Source organism: Ochotona curzoniae, unplaced genomic scaffold, assembly GCF_017591425.1.
Source record: "Ochotona curzoniae isolate NIBS_2020 unplaced genomic scaffold, NIBS_Ocur_1.0 scaffold_3208, whole genome shotgun sequence".
In the NCBI taxonomy this organism is placed as follows: domain Eukaryota; kingdom Metazoa; phylum Chordata; class Mammalia; order Lagomorpha; family Ochotonidae; genus Ochotona; species Ochotona curzoniae.
Window position 1 is genome coordinate 4685764 of NW_024467106.1, and position 16224 is coordinate 4701987.

The 16224-nt window shown below is 56.3% G+C and overlaps 1 protein-coding gene across 3 annotated transcripts; it reads right to left on the reverse strand.

The window, feature by feature from the left end:
* Positions 1–2661: 2661 nt before the first annotated feature.
* Positions 2662–14915, reverse strand: PHYHD1 (phytanoyl-CoA dioxygenase domain containing 1). 3 transcript variants are annotated; one of them, XM_040962832.1, is made up of 11 exons: positions 14680–14915; positions 13070–13228; positions 6933–7008; positions 6748–6795; positions 5495–5550; positions 5347–5409; positions 4561–4582; positions 3736–3864; positions 3543–3647; positions 3015–3141; positions 2662–2929 (listed from the first exon to the last, which is right to left on the reverse strand). In XM_040962832.1, the coding sequence occupies exons 1-11, from the start codon at positions 14710–14712 to the stop codon at positions 2884–2886; spliced, it is 864 nt and encodes a 287-aa protein (XP_040818766.1). In that variant the 5' UTR covers positions 14713–14915; the 3' UTR covers positions 2662–2883. The 3 variants fall into 3 exon arrangements, with proteins under 3 accessions (XP_040818766.1, XP_040818767.1, XP_040818768.1); XM_040962833.1 differs by lacking the exon at positions 5347–5409; XM_040962834.1 differs by lacking the exon at positions 5347–5409 and having other exon boundaries at positions 5501–5550; positions 14680–14778.
* Between the last annotated feature and the right edge of the window lie 1309 nt (positions 14916–16224).

Genomic DNA, 16224 nt, shown 5'->3' on the forward strand with positions numbered 1-16224 from the left:
GTGGGAGAGTGTTGAAGGATAGGACAAAGACTCAGGATGAGGACTTGAGTGGACCCGGGCACTCTTTGTCCCCTCATGGTCTGTGGCGGCCAGAATGGACACATGAGGCAGTAGGACCTAACGCTTACTTCCGGTTCTGGTGTGTCCCTCATGTAAGCAGAAGCCCCAGGTGACACGGCTTATGCTCTATGTGACCAGGGGTGGGTGACGGGACCCTCGGAGCCTCGGTTCCCGAGGGGACATCAAGGACAGGCAACCCCTCAGCATGAGTGGCACAGAGTTCCAAGGAAATGGGATCGGTGAGACATCCAGCCCGGGGCTCTGCCGGATGAGCAGGTGGTGGGGAAGCGTTGGCTGTTCGCCCAGAGCGGTCACTATCCTGTCAGAGCCCAGGGCAGTAGGAGCAACTTTGACTTTCTGGCTTCCTGAACAGGAGGAGAGAGCGCAGGGGTTGGAGGGGCTGTCAGCTGACAGTGCGAACTGCCTCAGCAGTGCCCACTCCATGTTGAGCAGCCCATCCATGGCCCTGACTCCGTTCTGTCCAGGTCCCAGCAGTTTCTTCTCCCAGAGCAACACTCTATTTGGGTCTTGGAGTGTTTCCTGTGAGACCAAAAGGCTCTGCCAGAGGGCTGTGGTTCCTTGCCTTGCTTTCTTGGGGTGGGTCTGGGTCCTCCAGAGCTGGCACAGAGCAAGGAGTTGGTATGATGGTTGCAGAGGACCATTTACAGCAGGACTCCTGAGGCTGGGCAAGCTTCCTCTCCTCATCCACCCTGGCAGGGACAACCAAAAGCACAGCCCCCCAGTGCCAGAAGCTGGGAGCAGAGCTCGGAGGAGCTGGGAGTGGCAGCCACCACGGCCTTTGCCTCAGAGCCAGGATCCAGACATTCCCTCCAGGGCTCCGCGGGGACTCAACAAACCAGTCCCGTTACTCAGGCTGGCTGTCCTCTGCTTGCCAACGAAAGTGTCTCTGTTGGTCAAAGGGCACCAGCTTTGCCCAGCCAGCTCCCTGGGTGGCCTCATCTGGGCCTGGCTGTGGCCATGAGTGTACGTGGATCCGATCAGGGGATACACTTGAGGCCAGGCGGTGAAGGAGGCTTGGGCCCCGAGGAAGGGAGCTACAGGCTACAGGGGTGCCAGGAGGGGGGGCTGACAACGTGGCATAGCGGGAAAAGCCATCACCGGGACCCATCCCATACGGCGCGAGTCTGAGTTCGTGCTGCTCCACTTCCCGTCCAGCTCCCTGCTAATGCACCTGGGAGAGCAGTAGAGAATGGCTCAAGTGCTTGGACCCCTGCACCTACAAGGGAGACCCAGAAGTTCCTGGCTCCCAGTTCAGATCAGGCCACCTCTGGCCGTTGTGGCATTTGGAAAGTGAACCTTTCTGTAAATATGCCTTTCCAATAAAAATCTTTAAGAGAATAAAATAATGATTAAAAAAAAAAAAGATTCACTTATTTTTATTGGAAAGGCAGATTCATGGAGAAAAGGAAAGACAGGAAGAGATCTTCCATTCATCCATTCATTCCCCAGATGGCTGCAACTGCCAAAGCTGGCCTGGTCCAACGCTGGGAGCCAGGAGTTGCTTCTAGGTCTCCCATATGGGTACAGGGGTCCAACTACCTGAGCCATCCTTCACTGCTTTCCCCGGCCACAAGCAACTGCATGGGAAGTGGAGCAACTGGGACACAAATGGGTGCCCATATAGAATACTGGTGCTTGGGTGCTGGCAGGAAGATTAGCCAGATGAACCATTGCACTGGCCCCCAAAATAAGCTTTTAAAAAGAGAGAAAGAAACCTAAGACCTAGGCCCAGTGTGGTAGCTTAGTAGCTAAAATCCTTGCCTTGAATGTACCAAGATCCCATATGGGCACCAGTTCATGTCCCAGCCGCCCCACTTCCCTTCCAGCTCCCTGCTTGTGGCCTGGGGAAGCCATAGAGGACGGCCCCTGCACCCACATGGGAAACCTGAAACTCCTGGCTCCTGGCTTTGGATCAGCTCTGGCCATTGCAGTCACTTGGGGAGTGAACCAGTGGAAGGAACCTCTTTTTTCTGTCTCTGCTTCTCTTAGTAAATCTACCTTTCCAATAAAGATAAATAAATCTTCAGAAGAAAGAAACCCGAGAACCCAACAGAATCTGTCAGTGGCTTGGAACCTCAGTGTTGGCCCTCGGCTCCATAGGCTGTGGATCTGGAAGTTACTCAGGGGACTGTGTACTCAAGCCCAGACAGAGCTGGCCCTGAGCAGCCCTGCACTGGCCCCATTGTGGGACAGGTGGAGAGACCGGTCCTGAGGCAGAGCCCAGTCTGAGACCAGAGAGCGAGCTGGGCCTCACAGAGCGACACAGGAAGCTGGGGCTCACTCCTGACCCAGAGGCTGCTCACGCCTCGCCCAGCAGCAGACGGGAGAAACCCGGGCCTGGATCGGCTGAGCCTGCCGGGCCACCTGACAGATCCCCTCCCCTTTCCTGGATTCTGCTGCCTCCACCCGGGAGTGAGACCTGCGCGTGTGTGGATCCTCCACAGGAAAGCAGCACGCCCACCGTGACATCATTTGCAAAAGCAGGTGTGCCACATTGGGCTGCGGTGCCAGCGATGGCTTCAGCAGGTGGCAGGCTGCAGAGCAAGAGAGAAGCACCCACTGAGCCACTGCCCCGTTTATTCTTCCTTCGAGGGGGAGGGTGTATCGGGAGGAAGGGGGAAAAGACCTCCCGGGAGAGAGGAAGCTTCATCTCCCTTGGAGTCCGCAGGGCTCAGATGGCTCAGAGACAGTCCCAGGGCGAGGGAGGTCAGGGTCGAAGGGGGGAGGTCAAGGTCGGAGCAGGTGCTGTTGTCACAGCCCATAGCTTTGCTCACGAGGGGCAGGCCCCAGCTTCAAGGGCCCTTAGGTGTACAGTGGGGGGAAGGGCAGCTCAGCTGTTGGCTGCAGCCTGCAGGGAACAATCAGAAAAGATGGCCTGGTTACTGCTCACAGCCCCAGCCTGGGGAGGGGACTGTCACCCACCTGCCACCTACCAGTTCTCGGCGCTCCAGAGGGTGCCTGAGGCCTCCATGAGGTGGATGGTGTAGGCCTGGCGCGAGCGCTCAGAGAAGTTTTGCTCACTCTTATGCACCACCTCGCCATGGATCAAGACCAGAGCCCCTGTGGGAACACGGGCGATGAGAGGACCTTCCCATCCACCTTGTGCCCACCTCCTCCCTAGAGCAGCCTGCCTTCTCCATCACAGCCCTCGCCCCACCCCCACACCTGCAGGTGGCTTCGTGAAGGCGGTGCTGGGCTGCACTGTTTAGAGTACACAGCTCTTCACTGGAGCCTGAGGCCTTCGCAAGGGCCGTGAAGGTTTGTCCTGCGCTGGTCAGCCAGGGCCCTAGCCCAGCCCTGGGCTCCACACACCTTCCAGAAGGTGCACAGCAATTCACTCCTTTGCCCCGAAAGCAGCCCGTGGTCAGCAGCCCAGCCTGGACCCCAGCTGGCCCAGGGCTTGCCAATGCCCATGTTGCCTCTCACCTTCCCAGCACCCTCTGCGTGGCTTCCCCGCCTACCTTTGCACACTGGCGTGGGTACAAACAAACTCTCGTCCCACTCAGGCTCCGACCCAAGGAACTTGGTACCTGTGGGAGCCCGCACCATCCTCCTAGACACGCCTCCTGCAGGCCCAGGTAGAGCTGTCAGCCCTCAGCAGGAGGGGATGGGGCTGGGGCGGGAGGCTGGGCAGGGGGGAGCAGGGGTCCTCACCAGTGTGTGAACCTGGGATGAACCACAGGCAGCCATTCTCCAGGGTGGCATCCTCCAGCGCCAGCCACAAGCCCAGCACCCGGCCCAGAGGTTCCGTGTACAGGAAGGAGGCATCCTGGTGGGGGGTGACTACACAAGACCACCTGGGGGTGAGGAACCCCGGGAGGGGGTGCTGTGCCCAGTGCCCCCTCACCTCGGCCTTGTGCTCCCCCCAGACAGCATCCAGAGGAAGGTCTCTCCCCTAAACTGCAGGGAGTGGGGGTGCTTCAGGCCTTTTGGAAAAGGAATCTGAATAGCCTGGAGGGCGGGGTAGACGCGTGGCCCTCTCCAGGGACTGCCCACGGGTGGAGTGGTAGAGGGCAGGGCAAGATAGGAAAGGGCCTCCTGGGGGGGGGGGCTCCCTGCCAGCAGAGATGCCTGAACCCACACGGACGTTGCCCACCTGCCTGCTGGGGGTGGGGCTGTAGAAGCGTCTTTGTGCACCCAGAAAGCTTTGGAACCAGATCAGCAAATTCAATTCTGAATCCGTCCTCCAGAGAGTGTGTTTAAAGGCAGATTCCCAGGCCCTACAGATCCCTGTTGACTCAGGCCCTCCAGCAATGGGACCCAGGAATCTGTGATTTAGAAGGGAACTATCAGTTTGCCCAAGCACTAAGCCAAGGGCTCCCGGGCTCTCACAGGAGAGGAAGGCAGACCGTTCCTCCTCCTCCAACACACAGCCCTTAGCGGGGGCTGGTCCTCCTTCCAGAGACCTGACCCTCCCCACGGCAGTCCCCGAGCTGCCCCCATGGCCTTGGCCGGACCCCTCAGCAACTCCCAGCTCACCTTCACCGCCCAGGTGAGGCTGCTGCAAGAGAAGGGAAGAACAGGGTGAGGAGCTGTGGGGCATGGGGAGCGTGCAGGAGGTCCAGCTCCAATTGCCCATCAGGTGCCTCCTGGGTGCCAGGCCCAGGAGGGATGCCAAGAGCCAACCATGCTGCCCACCCAGGAGCTTGCAGTCACTGTAGACGACAACACTCAGCAGAGCCAAGGGAGGGCGGAGCAAAGAGGCCACAACACAGACTTCTCAAAGGGTCTGAAGGCCTCATGGAGGTGGTGGCATTGAGCTGGCCCTTCAGTACTTCAGTAGCCAAGAAAGGAGGCCGGAGCCCTGGGTAGGGGTGGAGTCCCCCTTCCTCTTATCACCAGCTCTGTTTAAGTTATTGGTTTCATTTCTATTGCTGGAGAGAAAAATCTTTCTCCTCTGTGGGTTCAATCCCCAAAATGCCTGCAGCAGCTGAGCCTTATCCAGACCAAAGCTCCATCCCAGCCCCCATGCCGGTGGCAGGGGCCCGGTGCCGGAGCGGTCCCCTCCTGCCCCTCAGGGTGCACACCCGTGGGGAGTTGGAATCCCATGGAGGGAACAGCTGGGACTCGAATGCCCAAGCAGTAGCTTCAGCTCGGTGCTGAATGCCCATTCCCTCTGACTTACAAGCTTTCTCAGAGCACCAACCAGAGGAGAAGGCCCACTTTACCAGCTTTGCAAGAATCCCAGGAGCTTTCGGCAGGAAGATGGCACTATGTCCTTTTTACAGAAGGTAAAACAAAGGCCTGGGAGAACCACGTGCTCACCTTAAAGATGTACATGCTCTGCACCACCACCGGCTTCCGGAGGCCCAGGCTTCTGGCCACAGCCTGGAGGAAGCAGAGGTCACGTCCAGGCTGCGCACCTGCCCACACCCACGTCCCCTGGCCGCCTCCACTCCTGCGTCTCACTCACCTGCACCTTGGGGGAGTGTGTGACGCTCTTGAAGACCGGGTCGTGGGCATGCAGAGCTGCGGGGCAGAGGTGAGCTGAGACACCAGCTTCCAGCCCGGTGTCCCTTCCACACCCAGGCCTCGCTTGGACATTCGTACCTGCTTGCGGTGCATCCAACCCCCCGCTTGTCTGTGACTGATTGAGGGCCCACCCATGATCTTGTTCTTGACACTTCTGGCCCGTCTGGAAACCTGACTCCAGCCCGCCAGCTCCTCACCCCTCACAAAGGGGCTTGTCCCTTATTCTGTGTAACCTCGTGTCACCATTTCCGCCTGCTAGCCTCCATTCCCTCTGGTGTAAAGTGAGGGTTACAAAGACAGTCCTGCGCCCCAGGAGGTGGGAGGGAGGCACTGCTGTGGCAGTCAGCCATGAACCAGGAGCTTCTTCCAGGTCTCCTATGTGGTGAGTGCAGGGTCCCAAGGCTTTGGATCATCCGCTGCTACTATCCCAGGCCATAAGCAGAGAGCTAGATGGAAGGTACAACAACTGGGACATGAACTGGCACCTGTATGGGATGCCAGTGCTTGGAGGTGGAGGATCAGTCAGTTGAGCCATTGCGCCAGCCCCTCAATCAGCAATCTGGGTGGGCTTTGGGGGCCGTAGTAAATGCACCCTAGGGGACACGCACATCCCTGTTGGAGAGCCTGAGTTCACGTCTGGTCTGTGCTTCCCACTCCGACTCCCTGCGCACCCTGGGAAGAAGGCAGGTGACGGCTCAGCTAGGCGACTCCTTGCCACCTGTGTGGGAGACCTGGCTCAAACACTGGGGTGGACCAGCAGAAGATCTGTGTGTGTGTGTGTGTGTGTGTGTGTGTGTGTGTGTGTGTGTGCCTTTGAAATAAAGATAAAGACATTTAAATTGTTGAAAAATAAGCAGTCCACAAAATAAATGATAAATTCTAATCCTTTCATAAAAAAAGAAAAAATAAAGAGGCAGAGGAGGGACCATCTTAGGACAGGGAGCCTGGCACCATGCCAGCCCCTGTGGGAGGTGCCCCACTGCCTGGGGCTTCCGAGCTAGACCAGGCGAAGGGGCCCCTCCCCCTGCCCGGGCAGGACCTCCCAGGGCTGTGGTAGCACCTGCCCGGGTCAGACAGGTGTAGGGACCTGCCGCTAGAACCACCGACTGCCTGCCCTCCAACTCCGCATGGGACTTTCGGTAAGGCTTCTCCAGGGCCTCCAGTCAGTTCTGTGCTCCTGTGGCCCCGACTCACCATGGCCAATTTTGTTGATGGCCTTCTCCGGAGGGACCAGGAACTTCCCTGCGGCACAAAGCACAGGTGAAACCAGGAGTGGTGGTCCGGCCCTCGGAGGGTCGCAAGTGCCAAGTCCAGCCTCACCCCCTCCTCACCCCACGGGCTCCCACCACACCTCTGCTCCCCTCTCTTCCACACCAAACCTTTCTCATCAAAGACATGTTTCTCAAAGAAGAATCGAATCTTGTCTCCGCTGCTTAGGAAGTAGTCCTTGTCACCCTGTTGGGGAGAAGATCATGGGGAGAGGGAGGGAATCCAGGGCCAGAGCTGGACGTGGCCAAGAAGGGGTAGCTGACATGCTGCCCCTGCCTCCCAAGGGGCTCGTCACACTTGCATGCAGAGGCCCGGGCCGCGAGCCCCCACGCCTGGCATCACAGCCAGACTGGCAATGCAGCGTTCCTTGGACTCCTCTCACACTGCAGGGCATGCACTCCTTGGCTTACGGTGGGTTTAAAGCCAGGTGAACACATCAGAAAGTGAAAATACTGCAGGTCTGGCATTGCGGCATTGTAGGTAAGACCACCGCCTGCAATGCCAGCACTTCCTATGGTCGCTGGTTCAAGTTCTAGCTGTTCCACTTTCTTTTTTTTTTTTTTAAAGATTTATTTGTTTTATGGGATGGAAGAAGCCCAAATCCTACCCTGCAGCAGCCAATGTCATCGGAACAACAGCTGAGAGTCCTGAGCGGTCCGCAGAAACAGAACAGTGCACTTCCTTCGGGAATCGGGAGAGGAGCTTTCTCTGGTCCTTACTTAGTTCCAACTTTGGATCCCCACCCTCTCTTGCAAGGACCATCAGGGTCACTCTGGAGGCCTCCCCCCCCCCAAAAAAAAAAACGGTTAGCCTGGACTCACACATGCCTTACTAGGTAGGACACAAATATAAGTTACTCCTCACTAAGGCATTGAAGAGTTCTCTGCACACCCCTTCTAAAACTGTTCTGTGCCTCAACTGTTGACATATGCCTTATTAGTTATAAGCCAGCATGGACTATCCCAAAATCCACCAAGTTCAGTAAAAATTATGCTTCAACAATATAAACTACTAAATACAAAAATGAAAATAGACACGAGACACCTGAATAGTACCCTATAGCCATTTTAAGATAGATAGCAGCCAGTTGCGTATAAACTAAAATTGAAATGTCAATGAAGTAGTCACAGGATGTGGTTAAGATCTTGCATTTTCTAACATACTGGTCACTCAATACCATGCCAATTAACTCCATAAGGTTGTAAACTGTTGCCGATGTTGTGTTGTGGCTTTTAATTGGTCGGGATGATATTCTGCCAGCTCTGCCTTCAGACCAGAGATGGTCTCCCCAGGAAACTGATGAATTTATCTGGACAATAAGATGCTGGACACTATGCAAAGTACATGCTTGCAATGAAAGAATTATGACTGGATTTGAACTGTAATACTGCAACAAGGTGGAGGAATCCACCATGGGGGGAGGGTACAGGGAGGGGCTGGGGGAATCCCAGAGCCTATAAAACTGTGTCATAAAATGAAATATAATAATAATAAAAAAGAATTATTTGTTTTTATTGCAAAGTCAGATAGAGAGAAAGATCTTCTGTCCGATGGATTCACTTCCCAAGTGACCGCAACAGCCGGTGCTATGCCAATCCAAAGTCAGGAGCCAGGAACTTCTTCCAGGTCTCCTATGGGGGTGCAGGGTCCCAAGGCTTTGGGCCATCCTTGACTGCTTTCCCAGGCCACAAACATGGAGCTGGATGGGAAGTGGAGCTGCTGGGATCAGAACCGGCGCCCATATGGTATCCTGGCGCATTCAAGGCGAGGACTTCAGCTGCTAAGCCACCATGCTGGGCCCAAGTCCCGGCTGCTTCCCACTAGGGTGTCTGAGCAAACACCAAAAGACAGCCCGAGTGTTTGGGCTCCTGTTCCCACATGGAAGTCCCGAGAAGGCTCTAGGCTCTTGGCTTTGGCCTGGCAGAGCCCTAAATGTTGTAGCTATCTGGGGAGAAGACTAGTGCTGGAAGATCTCTCCCCCACCTCTTTCTCTGTGTGTATAACTCAGTCTTTCAAACAAATACATAAATCTTAAGAAAAAAATAAAAAAACTGGGCCTGGCTGAAGTCCTTTCCTTGCATATGCCAAACCAGCTTATGTCCCTTGCCTTAATAAAATAAAATAAAATAAAATAAAATAAAATAAAATAAAATAAAAGGCTGATGATGTTCAATGCGTGTTAAAGTTTTCATTTAACTGTGTAGGAGGGAACCAGTAAGACATTACAGCTGATCAGGAGTATCCAGGTGCAATACATATGACATATGTTCATTTCCCAAATGCCTGCAACTGTGAGAGCTGGGCCAGGCCAAAGCCAGCAGCCTGGAACTCCGTCCAGCTCGCCCGTATGGACTGCAGGGGCCTAGCACTCGGGGCATTCCCTGCTGTCTTCCAGGTACAAAGCAGCAGGGAGCTGGAGGAGGAGGTGACGGGAGCCGGGATTCACTAACCATGTATCCCAAAGTCAGACGGGGGAGTGCCAAGTGGAATCTCAACTGGCACAGGTTAGCCTGGCCCTATTAGAGTTTGTGCAGTTTACAGATAACTCAGTCAGGGTGGCCCCACGAGGAAGGAAGACTGAGGCAGGAGTGTCATTTCTTTCTCTTTTTGAATATCCATTTAAATATTTTTTTTTTGCAATTTCCATTGTGAATTTTGAATTTCACCATTTTTCTCAATATTCATCACGAATTTCGGCTTTCACCAGGGCTGGGTCATTGCCAGTGTTACACACCAAGGCACACATACCTTCTCACCTGGTGCCCATCTCAGTAACCAATATTCTCTGGAACATTTTGGTAGGTGGCTGAGGAAGCACAGACTCGGTGCCTCAGCCCTGGAGCCCTTGGTGACCAGCTCTGTCTCTGCATCCCCCACCTGCAAGGCGCACAGGGCCAGCTGGCTAGGGGAAACCTGCTTCCTGCCAGACACCTCACCTGCTTCCTGGCTGTGCAGAGCCCCTCGTGTCCACCAGATGGCGGTAGCTCCTTGCCCTGAGCATGAGTTCAGTGAGTATACCTGGCTGCCTGGAACATACTCATGAGTTCACGCCATGGAGAACCCTGATGTTCCATCTATAACTGTACTGAGTCTCATCACTGGAATCAGAGTTCCTGCTCTGATTGGGTTAAGACTCACACAAGCGGCCCAGCTGGCTCTGGGGTAACTGGACACAGAGCAATGCAGCCGAGCAGTGAACAGCACGGACTTGCCATCGGATGAGTCTGATGCCAAACCCTGCCTCAGGTGAGGGGAGCACCCTGGTGCAGTGGGTGAAGCTGCTGCTTGGTACATCAGCCTGCCACATGGGATGCAGGTTTGATTTTGAGTCCCGGCTCCTTTGCTTTGGATCCAACTCCTTTTTTATTTATTTTTATTTATTTTTATTGGAAAGGCAGATTTACAGAGAGAAGGAGAAAGAGAGAGAGAGAGAGATCTTCCATCTACTAGTTTACTCCTCAAATGGCCATGATGGCTGGAGCTGAGTCGATCCAAAGTCGGGAATTCTTTCTGGGTCTCTCATACAGATACAGGATCCCAAGGCTTTGGGCCGACCTCAACTGCTTTCCCAGGCCACAAGCAGGGAGCTGGATGGGAAGTGGAGCTGCCGGGACACGAACTGGCACTCATATAGGATCCTGGCACTTGCAAGGTAAGGGTTTAGCCACTGAGCCATCACACTGGGCCCTGGATCCAACTTCTGAACCTGCTAATGCACTTACGATGGCAGAGGATGCAACACCTGCAGTTGCACCCAGTCATTGGGCGCAGGGCAGATCGGGCCACAACATCCACCAGCACATACAAGGGCCAAGACCGGGGGACAAACTATCCCAGGTAAGGGCCTAACACCCACTGGCACCCATGAGATCTGGGCCTGGTGAGGGAATGAGGGGTGCTGCCCTGGTGGGCTGCAGCTCTTGGTGAGCACATAAGTTAGAGCTGAGTGTTGGTGAGGCCAGGCAAGGCTGCTCCACTTGCCAGCAAGTGTGTGAGCTGGCTCTGGGGAGACAGACTGCGCAAGACCACAGCACACTGGCATATGCAGGAGAGAGGATAGGGTGCAGGCCACGCAAGGATAGGCTGTCACACCTACCAGATTGCATGAAAGCCAGGAATGGGGTAGAGCTAGGCTGCAGCACACACCAGTGAGACTTGGGCCTGGAGACGGGCCAGGATAGGCTGGAGTATCCAACGGCAAAGGCCAAGATGGTGGATGGGCTATACTGGGCTGGGTCAGAGCAGTCACCAGCATGCGCGAAATCTGTGGCTGGGATCAGATCTGATGGGCGGCTAAGGGAATGTCCTGCCTGGGCAGCGACTCCCACCGGTGAGTGTGAGAGCTAGAAGAGGAATGGCAATCAGGGCTGGACACAACTGCAGTATCCCTCAGCATGGCTGTGGACTGGGGTGTGCCAGACTGGGCTAGGCTACAACTCCCTCTGGTGCTCACAAGAGTCAGGGTGTTTATAAGATAGGCTGGGCTAGGTCTTGGCACTCACTGAACTACGTGAGAGCCGGGTCTGGGGTTAGGCCAGGCAGGGCTGGGCTGTAGCATCCGAAGGTAACAGCCAGAATGGGTGTGGGCCAGTTGGGCACGGCCACTGTATCTGCCGGGACAGGAGGTAGAGCAAGAACCCAGCCATGTGCATGAGATGTGTGCCTGGGAGGTGACTTGGGAGAGGAGCTTGGGGAACTCCTCTGTCAAGATGCAGTTCCAGAAAGTGAACACAAGAGCCTAGTCTGGAAGCAGTCCAGACCACGCCAGGTTACAGTACTTGCCAGCATACTTGTGGATCAGGTCTGGGTATGGGCTGGGCTGGGACAATTTATAGCATACACTGGCAGATATGAGAACCAGGAAGGGGTACAGGACAGGCCGCGTTGGGCCACAACAGCAGCCAGTTCACATTAGGGCTGGGACTGGGAGCAGTCCAGGCTGGGCTAGGTTGCGGTACCCACCAACATCAGCTGGAACTGGAGGCAGACCAGGCCAGGCCAGGCTTCAGCACCCACCAGCAAATGCTGAGGTGAGCTGAGCCATGCCAGACTAGGCTGCAGCACTAACCAGCACATGCAAGACGCTGGGTCAGGGGGCTGAGACCAGAAGTGGGGCTGTGGGGGCTCCCCTGCTGGGCCACTGCTCCCACTGGTGAGCGTGAGAGCTGGGACTGGAGAGGAGAGAGGAGAGGAGAGGAGAGGAGAAGAGAGGAGAGGAGAGGAGAGGAGAGGAGAGGAGAGGAGAGGAGAGGAGAGGAGAGGAGAGGAGAGGAGAGGAGAGGAGAGGAGAGGAGAGGCAGGGTTACAAAACCCATTGGCGTGCATGTGAGCTGGGTTAGGGGGAGAGCCAGGCTGGGCTAAGTGACCATATTCACTGGGGCAAGCATGAGCCAGAGTGTGGACTGGTTGGACTTTGTTGCAGCATCCCAGCTGGCAAGTAAGTGCTGGCAACAGGGGAAAGTCCTGTCAGAATGAACCGCAGTACCACCTGGAAAGTGTAAGATCTGGGACTGGGAGTGGGCCTCGCTGGAAAACTGTGGGCACCCCTTTGATGCACTGCAGTTCCCACCAGTAAGCAAGAGAACCAGGGTTGAGGTGGGCCTGGTTGGGCAGGCGGTGGACTGGATAGTGGAGTTAATCGGGCTGAGCTAGGCTGCAACACCCAGTGATATGTACAAGAGCCAAATGGGATGCGAGACAGACTGGATCAGTCTGCTGCACATACTAGCATGTGCACGAATCAGTGCTGGGGGCAGGCCTGGTGGAGGTTATTGGAGGTCACTTTGACTAGGCTGAAGTTCCCACCGGTGTACATGAGGGCAGGCAGTGTTGGGCTGGGCCACAGCATTCATTGGTTTGCATATGAGATGGGGCTGGGGACAGAACTGTCCATGCAACTGCAACCACCATTTGTGTGCAGGCTGGTGTGGGTGACAGACTGAACTGGAGTTCACACTTGCTGGCACACATGGAGAAGTCAGGTCTGGGGTCACCTCTGGTGAAGTTTCTTTGGGGATCCCCAGAACTGGATCGCAGAACTCAAAATCCTAGCCATGGAGTTGATCTCCAACCATCTGTGGTCTGACCATATCATCACAACTAGGCTTCCTCGGCTGCTCAGGGGCTCAAGGACCCCTGCCACCACCTGTGTCTCAGAAGCAACCTCTGTCTGGCCTTGTGGATCAGGCCAGGGACTGGGTTCCTCCATCCCAGACCACTGTCCATCCTGGCTGCCCCAGGAACCTACCTGGACTCGAAGCTGCTCCTCTTCCTGAGTGGAAAATTCCGTGCGGCAGTGGAGTGGGACGTCCATCTGGGCCACTATCTGGCCAATCTGCTGCCGCAGAGCCGTGCATTCTTCTGCAGACAGGAAGTCTTCGAGTACCAGGAACCCATCTTTCTGGAACTTCAGGGCAGGAGAGAGCCTCAGGCTTTGGCTCTGTGACACGCTGACCCCCAGGGAGTAGGGGCCTTCTTCAGATTGGCTTCCCCACTTCTGTCCACGAGGTGGAGAGGGGAGAGCAGCAGGGTCCTCCAGGGGTCAGCAGTTGACTGACATTTCCCATACCCCTCTCTCTCAGGTGCTGAAGGCGCCCCTCTTCCTCCCTCTGGCTTTGAGTAAATCCTATTGTCTTGACACTACTTTTCCCCAAAGGACTAGAAGTTTCCAGAAACGTGCCCAAAGTCCACCCTCTTTGTCTTTCCCACATGGCCTGGGCTCCTGGGCATGAGGCGGTTTTAGGCGCTGGAGGGACTGTTACAAGCAAAGCCAGTGGTAGGCTGTCCATGGGGAGACAGCGCTGCACCCCTTGCTGCCAGGCCAACACTATCCTGGGCTGGGTCCAGAGCAGCTAAGGGCAGGGGCTCAGCTGACCTGCCAGGAGGGGGAGCATTCTTGGGGGACATGGCATGGAAAGGGGGAGTGTCACAGATGGAGGAGGGAACAATATATGAGAAGGCTCCTGCTGCCATGCCCTGGGCCTAGGAAGACAGCAGGGCTAGGGCAGGCTGGCCCGGGGACAGCGCGCACCTGCCAGGTTACAGTAGAAAGCCCATGTCTTCTTTCTAGAAGCTACTCTGAGGGTCCCTAGCAGAGCTTGAAAAGCAGCCTTAGCAGTAATGGGGTCAAGGGGAAGGCAGCCCATTGGCCCATCACAAAGCACTGTGCTTCACCCCCAGTAGGAACTGGTTCTCACTTCACACTGGACACTGTGGGGCGTTCACACCCACCCGCCACGGGCCACAGGCCCTGCTCTCTCTTCCTAGGCTGGGCAGTTGTGTGCTGCTTGGGTGACCAAACCAGAAAGGGCTTCCTTGAGACAGCGCCACCTGCTATGCCACCTGCAGCAACCTGCTCAGGCCAACCCCAGCGAGGGCCCAGCCCACGAGTTCTCGGGCTTAGCAACAGGCGAGCAGCGCCATGTGTCTTTGTCTTTGCTGGGCCCAGCTCCTTGAGAGTGAGGGCTGCAGGGCACCTCCAGGGGTCACAGTGGCGCCTGTGTTAGAAACTGCCCAGTAAGACAAGGGCTGTGGTCACAAGACTTTGAACTAGAGATTCTTGTATCAAGTGCCAGGAATTTAAGGGTAAAAGCTTTGAAGTCTGGGTCACTCCACCTTCAGGCGTTCCATAGCCTTTCACGTTGACCGACCTCCTCACAGCCAGGGCCAGGGCTGGGCTGGCTGATCTGGTTTTGCGTCCTGGGTAGCCGGACACCCTGGGGCAGTGTATTCAGGCTTGCCTCAGACCATGGGCCTCTGGCTAACAGTGGGCTGTTTGCAGGGGGAGCTGCTGGAGAATGAGAGGACCCCCCCCCACCTAACCTGACCCCCCCAGCACCGCACCCTGCAGTTCCCTACCTTCTCTAGCTGTGAGGGGCTGAGGCGAGCCATGGCAGGCAGTGCTGGCTGCAGTGTCCAGGAGGAGGGGAGGGCAAAGTTCAGGAGAGATGGACAGCAGCCTGGGAGGGCCAGGAGTACTTAACCCTTTCCTACCCAGAGAACATCTGCTCCTACTCTTCACCCCATCTCTCTCACTCTCTCTCTCACACACAGTGCAGCCTGGGCTGCCGGCTGGCCTGTTGGCCTGGATTTGCTGCGCTCCTGCCCCATCCTCCACTAATCCAGGATTAGCCTTCTCCTGCCTCCTTCCTGGAACCAAACAACTCCCTCTGGGGCCCTTTCCAGAAACCACTTGGATTTACCATGCCAGGACTCCTGCTAGCTCGGAGAGCCCTGCCTGGGCAGATGGGGTGATGGGTGTGGGGGCCATGCATCCGCGTCTCGGCTGGCTGTTATCCCGAGGGATGTCTGCTCTCCCTGGGGTCCCCTGGTGTCACCATCTACAGGAGCTGGGAGGCAGAGCAGGCCAGTGCGGTGGGGGGCCAGCAGGGCAGAGCCAAGTGACACAGACCAAGGCAGAGAGCCGAGGCCTTTCCTAAAGGGGAAGGGGAGGCGGCGGGAGGGGCATCAACTGCAGAGCAGCGCAGGCACACTGCCCTTCTCCCGCTCTTGGGCTCTGGAAAGCCGGCCACTGGCCTTCCCAGAAATGACGGTGTGAATGGCGAAGGGACAGTGTCTCCAGGACACAGGAGCCTTGGCCCCAAGTCAAGCCTTATTTTCTGGGCCAGGGCATTGGGCGGTGCTTTGTCACAGCTTCCTGAGAGGACCTGGGGGAGGGGCAAACCAGGGGACAGAGGAGAGGGGAGGGAGCTGGGGGCCTAAGTCCTGCCCAGCTGGTCACAGCTCCTGCCGATGCAGCACTCTGACACCCAGAGGGTGCCAGGGACACTCGTGTTGGGCTGGCAACAATCCCCACCCCCAGACCCTATCCCAGGGCTAGTATGAAGACATGGGGGCCTGACTTGCCCCATCTGTGACTTGGGGCTAACAGAAGAGGCCCTGAGAGAGGGAGAGGCTCGCTACTGAGGAGGACCCTGGTCTGGGGCTGGCTTTGCTGGTGCTCACAGTGGCTTATCTGTCGTGAACATGTGGTGTTTCAAAGTATGTTGGCGCAAAACCGTTTTCTTTTTAACACGCTTCTTTTCCATGCACTTTTTGAAGACTTTTCACCTAGACTTGAAGAAACTTCTGGAGCCTGCCCACGTTTTCCAAATTGCTATGATCAACAGGGATCACGGCTGGGGCTTCAGGCAGGGGGAGTGTGCTGTGTACGTGTGTACACACGCGCCAGCGGGGACGGTCACGGCCTGGCCTCCGCTGTTTGTTCAGCTTTGGGAAGTGGGTGGGCGGTGTTCCCACAGTTGTTTTTTCCAAAAGCTAACCAGTTCCAGACCCAGCCCTCCGGCTCCGGGCGCTGGGCTGAGGAAGGGCGGGAGCGGAGGCTGCTGAGGGCAGGAACAGGAGGCCAGGCGCCCTTCTCCTGGGGTCACGAGGCGGGGGTCT

Bases quoted from the DNA above. Each gene is read 5' to 3' on its own strand.
- PHYHD1 (XM_040962832.1), bottom strand. From the start codon at position 14,712: ATGGCTCGCCTCAGCCCCTCACAGCTAGAGAAG. The intron at 3,648-3,735 runs GTGAGGACCCCT...CTGGGCCTGCAG, and splicing joins CATCCCAGGTTCACACACTG to GAGGCGTGTCTAGGAGGATG. The intron at 2,930-3,014 runs GTAGGTGGCAGG...TGTTCCCTGCAG, and splicing joins CTCTGGAGCGCCGAGAACTG to GCTGCAGCCAACAGCTGAGC.